Source organism: Siphateles boraxobius, unplaced genomic scaffold (genome assembly GCF_051911475.1).
Source record: "Siphateles boraxobius isolate OS27281-9 unplaced genomic scaffold, OSU_SipBor_1 68, whole genome shotgun sequence".
NCBI lineage: Eukaryota > Metazoa > Chordata > Actinopteri > Cypriniformes > Leuciscidae > Siphateles > Siphateles boraxobius.
The window spans coordinates 13,438,257-13,447,734 of NW_027509195.1; the positions used below are offsets into that span (position 1 = coordinate 13,438,257).

The following is a 9,478-nucleotide window of genomic DNA, read 5'->3' on the forward strand; positions in this document are numbered from 1 at the left end:
TGGTATAGCAGTTCAGTTCATAGGCAGATCAGTAGTGAATTATACGGCAATATGGGACCAAGGCCTTTACAAACTTGACATCCTTCGAAATAATTGGTGACATCGGTGGCTGGGGTTGGCCACCAGAATCGTTGTCTGACCATAGCACTGGTGAGGTTGATTCCATGTGTCCGGAACTAGGTTATGTGTGAATCCATTGAAAAACCCTACCCCTAATTAAACAGCAGTTAGGCTGAGAGGGGGTCAGGGTCAGGGTTAGGGTATTGAACAGGTACTTATTTTTGAATAAGTTATTATCAAAAAGCATGTTCTCTGGACATACTACATTTGCCATATTGTCATTGTCATGTGACCTACCAGCATCAGTTATCTCGCTTCACTGTCACTCAAAAATCCTCTCCCGTGGCCTCATGGGACAGTAACGTGTCCATCGTATTCATTCACACTTCAGAATCTCGCCGGAAGAAGAAGGTCATCCAGGTACTCTTTTATGAGTAGGGTAGTGGGGTGGGGGAAACACCCCCTTTGAACTGGAGACTCCTGAGCTTCTAGCCATCAAAAGGTTTACCCTAAAGTCCCACAAGCCCATATTTACTAGTTTTCTACAATACCCTTTTGTATTGCAAGATGGCGCCAATGATCTAGTCTAACTTGTGTTAGTATGAAAAAATTCTGGTAAATCTCTTTTCTAATATTAAAGTGTTTTGGTATCAAGAAAGTTGTTCTTTGTTGTTACATTGCACTGTCTAACATCATTGTACATTATTTTGTAATTGGTGGTCAGGTCAAATAATAATGGTAGCCTATAGCATGGAGGATGTCTGGTAATGTATGCATGCTACACAATGGTAGAGAAATAATATATTTTAAAGGTATACTATGTAAGTTTTGGCCCAAAGTAGTTAAAAAAAATAATGTTTTGGAAGAAGGATTGATAATTATTATTATTATTATTTTTTTAATTTTTAAAAAATATGTTCTATATAGTATTAATGTGTGTAGTATGAATGTTATCTGCACTGTTAGCCCAGATTTTATATCTAATTAACAATTTAATTACAGCATACTTAAATTATTTAATTTTGAATGTATTACTATAAAAATGTAAGTGAATTCTACTACTTTTGTAGACATATTTGAATGTGTGGAAAACTTTAAGTTTAATGGATTAAAATTGTAAAGTTTGTGTACTGACCACGCCCCTTCCCCACACACACGTGACACACGCACACACAGTTAGCTGTTGCAACTAATCAGGCAAGCAACGCCATTTTCTCTCGTGTTTGAAAGTGCATGGGAATTCGTAGAGCTGTTCGTAAGTACTTAAAAGCAAATGTTTTAGCCAGTCTTATTATTTCTATTTTACAACGATTTTTGTTTGTGAGTAGTGAAAACGTTGTTTAAGTAATTTTGGAGTTTTTTTCACTGGTCCCGCTTGAACTTGAAACATGCGAATTTAGCAGACATAGTTTCGTCAAAATTATGTTTGAGAGTAGTGTAAAACATAGTTTTAAACAAAAATATGCCCCTAAAAGCTAAAACCCTTTTCACACGTGCACCGAACAAGATCCCGCTCGATCTTCTGACGAATTAATCGGACATTTTTCGTCCGTTTATTGTTTTAAGTGTTTTTTTATTATTGAGGGGCTGTTTGTGAGTAATAGCATGCTTTAAACAGGTCGTGACATTTTCACCTGTTAACTAGGTGGTTTTCCCACTCGTGCACGGCGGTCCCATTTTAACCCCTGCATGTTCGACACAGATACAACGCTTTCCAGTGAAATGAGACATGACGACCACAGTTTACTAAATCTGGTGAGTGAATTTAAGCTAAAGTTAGAAAAAAACTTACATTTTAATACTGCCATTGTTTTAAATGGAATAAGTTGTCGCTGATTAAAATGTTATACATAAAAAATGGATGGATGCCCTCTAACGATACATATCTTGTTTATTGTGTTGCAGATGACAGGAAGAAATGCTTTGGAAGTGTAAGTATTGTCCTGTTAACTGTGAAAAAAGATCACAGTTATTTAAACATTATACACTCAAACATGGAATTTATGCTAGAACTGAGCCATTTCATTGTTTGCATCAGGATTGGCTATGTACGTTTAAATCATTCAATGCCTTAAAAGTTCACTTATCCCAATTTCACACCAAATCATCTGATCAACAGCTAAACATCAGCATGACATCAGCAAGATGGTTCTTCGATGGCCATCTCTGTTTACAGAAAGCCAGGTAAGTTTTTTTTTTTTTTAACTTAAGTATTTGAATAAACATATGTATAAATGAAAATGGGTATTTATGAGCACTTAGGTCATAAACTGTAACTGAAATCATGTAGCACTGTGGTCATAGATGTGGTGACGGTAAGCCAATATGGTTTGCTATGTTTTATCTGACCTTTTAGGTTTATTATGAGTTCAACCGAGTGGTGGGGAAAAATCTCAGAGAGAACTTCTTTGATGCACTTGGATCATTACTCTCCAAATCTGATGGAAATCTTCAGGAAGAAGAAAGAGCTCGCCGGCCAGCTTTTGGCTGAGCTTTTACGTCAGACAAAGGTGCGTTTACTTGTCTACATCAGTCTACCCACTCTTTTTGTAATTTCTCTCCTTCTCATCTCTTCTATTTATTATTTTCTTGTCTCTCCTCTTTCCTCTGGACTTCTTTTTCTTTACATTCTTAAAACTCTTACTACATTTTTTTTCTCTCATTTCCTCTCCTCTCCCATACTCTTCCACTTTTCTTGTTTCATATTTTCCTTTACCCCTTTTCTCTCCTCTCTCCTTTCCTGTTTGTCATCTTGTCTTGCCCTATTCTTTACTTCCTAAAATCTGACAAATTTGGGGGAAGCTCAGTAATTTTGTTCATACATGTGAGCATCCCTAACAAACTTCAATATCTCCAATATTTTTCAGACCAGCGAGCCAACAGATGTTAGGTCCCTTTGCCTTCGTGGACTGCCGGTCATTTTGGGGGATGACCCTTCTGCATTCTTTAAGACCTGCTCTGTAAGTTATTAATAGTACCATTAATGCAGACCTGCGGTCTGCTACTAATTTTCAGAATAATTTAATCAGTATCTCCCAGACTTTTATTTTCAGTATTGTACATTTTTTTCAATATCTGTAATACTGGTTAATGATATGAAAAACTGAAAATATTTGTCTTCAAAAGTGAAATAGGCTAAAAATAAAATATTTTTTTACTGCAGTTTAAAGGATTAGTTCACCCAGAAATAAAAATCCTGTCATTAATTACAATAAATTGTTTATTCCCTGTGTTTTGTATTTTAAAATGAACGATTTCAATTGAAATAAAAAGAGGTGAAAAATGTTATGTTGTTTGCTTGCTTTTTTAAAATTTTACTCAAGTTATCAAGTACACATTACTTAATTTTTTTAGGGCAACCAGTTTGCTCCAATTTTTTAAGTATACGGGCTAGTACATTGAACTTAAATATACTATGTGTAATAACTGCAAAGTAATTGATATTACAAAACATTTTAAGTTAAATTAACTTACATTTTTTAAGTTACCATTACTTAATTATTTTAGGGCAACCAGTTTGCTCACATTTTTTAAGTAGATTCAACTTGTCCGGGCTAACAGTGTGGACGTACATCTGCCATTATCATGTGACCTACCAGCGTCTGTTGAGTCGCTTCACTGCCATGCATAAATCCTCTCCAGTGGCATCATGGGATAGTAAAGTATTCATCATATGCACACTTCAGAATCACGCTGGAATAAGAAGTAAGTAATCCGGGTACTTGTTGCTTCTTCTTTTATGAGTACTGTGAGTAAGCGCTATTAGCATGGTCTATGATTTGTAATATAATTTTCTACAACAAATTACTTCATTTAGAAAAATAAGGCTATTTGTCATAAACATAAGTATTTGTTATCTACTGTACTGTTTTAATAACTGTGTTATTATGGTATTTAAGAGTTATAATAAAGTTTTTTCAAGTTCTGACACACCTCTCACAGACCAGACTGGCTCGTATGTAGGAATATTATGCTTTAAATCATCCACAACAAAACATAATAGAAATATATGTCTCCTAATTTTGTCTCCACTCCTCATGTCTTTTCAAGATAGAACAGGTTAGTGAAAAATGTTTTGTGGAAGAAGGTTTGGACTCTTAACAAGTATCTTTTGGTAAATATGGTCAAAGAGATTTCTTTTAAATGAAGTTCATCTGTATTATCCTGTTAAAACCTTCATTGTGTCAAAATTTAAATTGAGTATATAGATTGTGAATTGTACTTTCTGTGATTCACAACCAGAAACTCTCTTGCATCTTTTTAAGCATTGTGATCATTCAAGAAAACTCTGGCAAGATACTGTAAACTTCATATATAAAGACTTTGAGATTTGTTTTAATGATGTTTTGTTTGGGGTTTTCACTTTTGAGAAGCATATGAAAATGTTTATTTTCTTTGTTACTTAATTATTTTGCTTGCAAAATATTTTATCCACAAATGTAAGACTATAAAAGTTATCCCCCATTTTTTCACACTTTCAAAAAGATTAATTTATATTATTTAGGCCTGAATATGTTTATATTAAATAATCCTATATCCTAAAAAAGCTACAAAAACTCTGAATGTATGCTTACACTTTGGTGATTTTGTGTAATTTGTGTATATGTGAAGATGATTGTTATGTTAATGATCTAAGTTTGTTTCCTCTTTATTTATAATAAAAATAAAATTTTATGTAATGTTTTGGCCGTCCCTGAACCCCTGGCCATTATGCTTCTGCGTCAACTCCACGGCGTAGCTACGCCGTCACTCCTACGGCGTCGTGGCCGTTTTATGGTTCTGCGTCAGGTTGAGTTGCATCGCGGTGCATCTGACCAATCACAGCCCTTGTGGTCTGCGTCGCCTCGACGCGTAGTTACAATTTTTTGGAGGTGCACGTCGAGCTACGCCGGAGGGGTTCACGGCGACGCAGAGGCGTCTGCGGGGGTACGCCGTCGATTCGACGCAGAAGCATAAAACAGGCTTTAAGGCTGTATTTGTCCCTCAGATTTACAGACGTTTCCCAAGCTTCTGAACCGTTGTGATTTACATTGTGCTGCCATCTGCTGGGCGATTAGCTAGACAAAATACCTCAAACGGAAGTGAAACTTCTAACCTCGTATGGTAAAAAAGAAAAAGAAAAAAGTCATAGGGTTTAGCTATAATAATGCTGCGTTTATAAATTACTTTGTCATTTATTAATTTTAAATCGCATACCGTGTTCAAAGACCATATCACTTCAGATATCATAGCTGTGGTGAGTCAGCTTGTGTTTTGGCTCATAATCACATGTGGTCTCATTCTTGGACACGTTTTTTTGTGTGAAAACCCCCCCCCCCCCCCCCACCCCTTAGGAGTGTAGTTAAATTGTATAGTAGGCTAGCCTAGGTACTTGAGGCCAGGATAAAATAGATAGTAGGCTACTTGAGTTACACACACTTATAAATATGTGATCCAAAACAAAAGTCTAATTTCACAACAGAAAATGCATCTATTGAGTCACAAGTCAAAAAAGTAGGCTACCATAGTCTTATGGTTCATGGCTATTAACATTGTATTTTTGAACATGTACTTTGTTAATGCGTTCTTTTAAGTAGGTATTATGTGAATGATGGTGATCATTCAGAACTATGGCAAATATCAAAGTAGCCTATATATCGTCTGATATCACCATTTTCAAACCAGAAATGATTACAAGAATAGACAACTATTTCTCTTGCAAAAAAACACACCATGTTTATTAGACACCAAATTCTCTGAACAATCAGAGTTATTAAAAACACTTCGTTGCGAAGCATACGCTGAGTTTACACAGAGTAGAAACAAAAAACAAACATGAGAACTCCACATTGGAATCAAAAAACACCGCAGTGTCAGTGTGTTGTGATCAAAGATCACATCCCCCCATGAATAACACATGATCTCAGTGTCTCTTTGAGAAGGAGTGGAGGGCTTGCTCCTTGGGCAGTTTGAAATCAAAATAGCGATATGTCGGTATCCAAATATATTTTGATGAGTAAACAAAAAGTGTGACCCGTTGCCGGATCTTGGAGAGCACTGCAAATCAGCAGCCTGACCACATCGAAGTTAAACTTGTAAACAAAGCTGTTGAACAGTTCTCGATTGCTACTGACACACAGTGCTGAACTCCAGCAAACCAAAACAAGATGCACCATTCTAGGACAAACCAACCAGAGGCCAGTTAATACTATTATAAAATGCTATAAACCACTAGATTTTTGCATCACATTTTCATTTCAATTCAAACACTGAGATAAACAATATAAAAATTTCTAAATAAGGAGGGTCACATTGCAAAACAGTCCAAAGTACATAACATTTCCATCTCAGTAATATACAATAGAAAAATTATAAGGGTGTGATATCAAAGTTTGTAAAACCAACGTATGACAACGAGCTGGCTGCCCCATGCCCTGAAGACGTGACGACGTCCATGCATCTGCGGGCTCGTGAACTCAGTCTACATGGTTAGAGATGTCGTTCTCCGGTGGTTCCGAGGGAAACTTGAGTCGTCTGACCGCTTCTTTGATCAGATTCCCCGACAGTATGAGTTCCTGGAGGAGCTGGTGTGGATCGTCCTCGTCGATTTTCTTTCGGTTCCACGAGGATTTAAAATGGTCCCATTCCTGATCACTGGATCCAGGCGGATTGTACGGGCTGGCACGGCTGGTCCGTAAACTCCGGCTGCGAAGACGGATGCACCGCTGACCGCCCGCCGCGCTGCTGCTGTTGTTGTTGTTGTTGTTGCTGCTGCCGTTCGGCGGTTTGCTGCTGCTGGTGAGACCGTGGAAACGTGACATCGCCTTCTGGCTCGAGCTATTGTTGTGAAGCTGAAGCGCCTCGCCGATTTTCGACACGAGAGCGTCTACTTCCTTAGAATCCACCGTTACCGACTGTTCCAAAAAGATATAATTCTCCTTTCGACAAGGCATTTTGTATATATCTTTATGTACAACAATATCCAGTCGTGATAATTGTTTTTATTCAAATGGATGGGATCGTTTACCCGGCGTCCGCCACGCTCACGCTGCTCAACAGAAACAGCTCAAGGGTTGATTTGTAAACAATGGATGACGCTGAATCCGGCACGTACCATTATTGAAGGGTGGGGGCGCATGCTCAGTTTTAAAATGTAAACACGTATTATGTTGTAGTTAAAAGTTGGAGAGAGATTTTATACGTTTCAGCTTCAACTTCAATATAGTTTACCGCTCGGTTTAGCATTCTCGGTGGTTATATTTATTTTGGCACCGCCATTCGTCTCTGCGGAACTCTGTATTATCAATCATTGCATTACATAACCGAGTGCATTAAAAAAAAACTGCACTAGACAACCACATGTGCGAACTCTATGCACTCTTATGCTGGTGCAGCTGAATGTGCCATTCGACTAGATGTAGACCTACTTGATTTCTAAGAAGGTTATGAATTATAGCAACAATATGCCATCGAATATCTTTCTTGATGACTTCATTTCCATATTTGGAACTGAGGAGTGAAGACCTGTTCATCTCACATGGCACGTGTAAGGGCGGTTAGAAATCAAGTGAATCAAGTTGCATCAGACATGTTAGACCAGGGGTGTTCATTCTGGGCTCTGGGGGAACTAAATATATTCAGTATTATTTTTCACTATTTATAATTTTAGTTTTTCACAGTATAGCCTACATAGGGTCATTAAAATTATAAGAATACACTTAAACTTATAAGAATATAGCTGAATTTTACATTTTAGAATGGGGGGTCCCCAGATGAGAATGATCGTTTTGGGGGTCAGTGCTGGCATCTTAAGGTGATCTAAGGCAACTTTTTGCTGGGCAATGTTGCTGAGCGATTGTTGATTGGGCACTTTCCCATTGAGAATGGGCAACAATTGTCTGAATCTGGATCATTTAGATCGGCCGTGGGCCCTGTGTCTCTGGTTGCCCGTTGACAGCCACATTGCCCAGAAACATTGCTCAGAAATTGCTCTTCCCAGTGTATTTAGCAAGACTTAGCAAGGGTCAAGGTTTTGTTAGTTAGCATGGTTGTGTTATCTCCTGTTGGTAGACAACATCTGGCTGCAAATAGCAAGAAGGCCCTTATTAATGTTCTTTGGGTGTGTTGTGTGTGTTGTGTGTGTACTCAGTATTTTCAGTCATCCCAGCATTAAAGGTGTGTGCGGTCCAAATGGAATTGTGTCAAAAATCTTACTTAATAACTGGGCTTTTATACAGACACGCAACTGACTCATTACAGCAGTCAATTATTGCAGTATGTTTGTTGAATCATCCAGATTAAATGAATAGTTCCTCCTAAAATCAAAATTCGTCATAATTTACTTACCTGAGAAACAGGCCAAAAAGAACATTTTTAAAAGAATAATTCACTTTAAAATGAGAATTCTGTCATCATTAAAGGGATATTTCACCCAAAAATGAATATTAGCCCATGATTTACTCACCCTCAAGTCATCCTAGGTGTCTATGACATTCTTCTTTCAGAAAAAAAAGAGAAAAAAAAAGAAAATGTCCTGGCTCTTTCAAGCTTTAAGTGAATTGCTGTTTCTGTTTTGAAGTCCATAAAAGTGCATCTATCCATCATAAAAGTGCTCCACACGGCTCTGGTGGGTTAACAAAGGCCTTCTGGAGCGATGCGTTTGTGTAAGATAAATATCTTAAATATATCATATTTAAAACTTTATAAAGTAAAAGAACTAGCTTCCGGCCTAACAAACATACGGATTCCACTTAAGTCTAAAGCGAATCTTATGTGAGTAATGCGACGTAATGCTGATATTTACGCCATGACGCACTACGCTACTTCCGAAATCACAAGTTGCGTAAGTTGCGCTTTAGGCGTAAGTAGACTGCGTATCCGAAAGCTAGAATTTTACTTTGTAACGTGTTAAATATGAATATTTTTCTAACACAAACTCATTGTTTCGCTTCGGAAGGCCTTTGTTAACCCCCCAGAGCCGTGTTGAGCACTTTTATGATGGATAGATGCACTTTTATGGACTTCAAAACAGAAATGGCCATTCACTGCCATTATAAAGCTTGGAAGATGCAGGACATTTTTTTGTATTACCCCGATTGTACTCGTCTGAAAGAAGAATGTCATATACACCTAGGATGACTTCAGGGTGAGTAAATGATGGGCTAATTTTCATTTTTGGGTGAACTATCCCTTTAACTCAACCTAAAGTTGTTTCAAACCTGTATGAATTTCTTTCTTCTGCTAAACACTAGGATACTGAATATATTTTGAAGAATGTCAGTAACCAGACAGTTGGTGTACCCCGTTGACTTCCATAGTCGGGGGAAAAAAATAGTGGTATCATTTTGAACTGAACTAATCCTTTAATTATTCTTGACATCCACCCTGGCACTCTTTGAACAAATACATTTTATTGAGTCAGATCTTTTCAATGATTTGG

At 37.5% G+C, this 9,478-nt stretch overlaps 1 protein-coding gene and 1 long non-coding RNA gene across 2 annotated transcripts; one reads left to right on the forward strand and one right to left on the reverse strand.

Annotated features, from left to right (window-relative positions):
- Positions 1 to 1,242: 1,242 nt before the first annotated feature.
- On the forward strand, positions 1,243 to 3,345 carry LOC143722698 (uncharacterized). Its single transcript, XR_013196974.1, has 6 exons — positions 1,243 to 1,315; positions 1,706 to 1,815; positions 1,966 to 1,991; positions 2,180 to 2,244; positions 2,417 to 2,570; positions 2,928 to 3,345. It is a non-coding gene; the product is annotated as an uncharacterized LOC143722698 (long non-coding RNA).
- Positions 3,346 to 5,749: 2,404 nt separating this feature from the next.
- On the reverse strand, positions 5,750 to 7,132 carry gbp (glycogen synthase kinase binding protein). The gene has a single exon (XM_077214939.1). The coding sequence runs from the start codon at positions 6,990 to 6,992 to the stop codon at positions 6,516 to 6,518; it is 477 nt and encodes a 158-aa protein (XP_077071054.1). The 5' UTR covers positions 6,993 to 7,132; the 3' UTR covers positions 5,750 to 6,515.
- Positions 7,133 to 9,478: the final 2,346 nt, after the last annotated feature.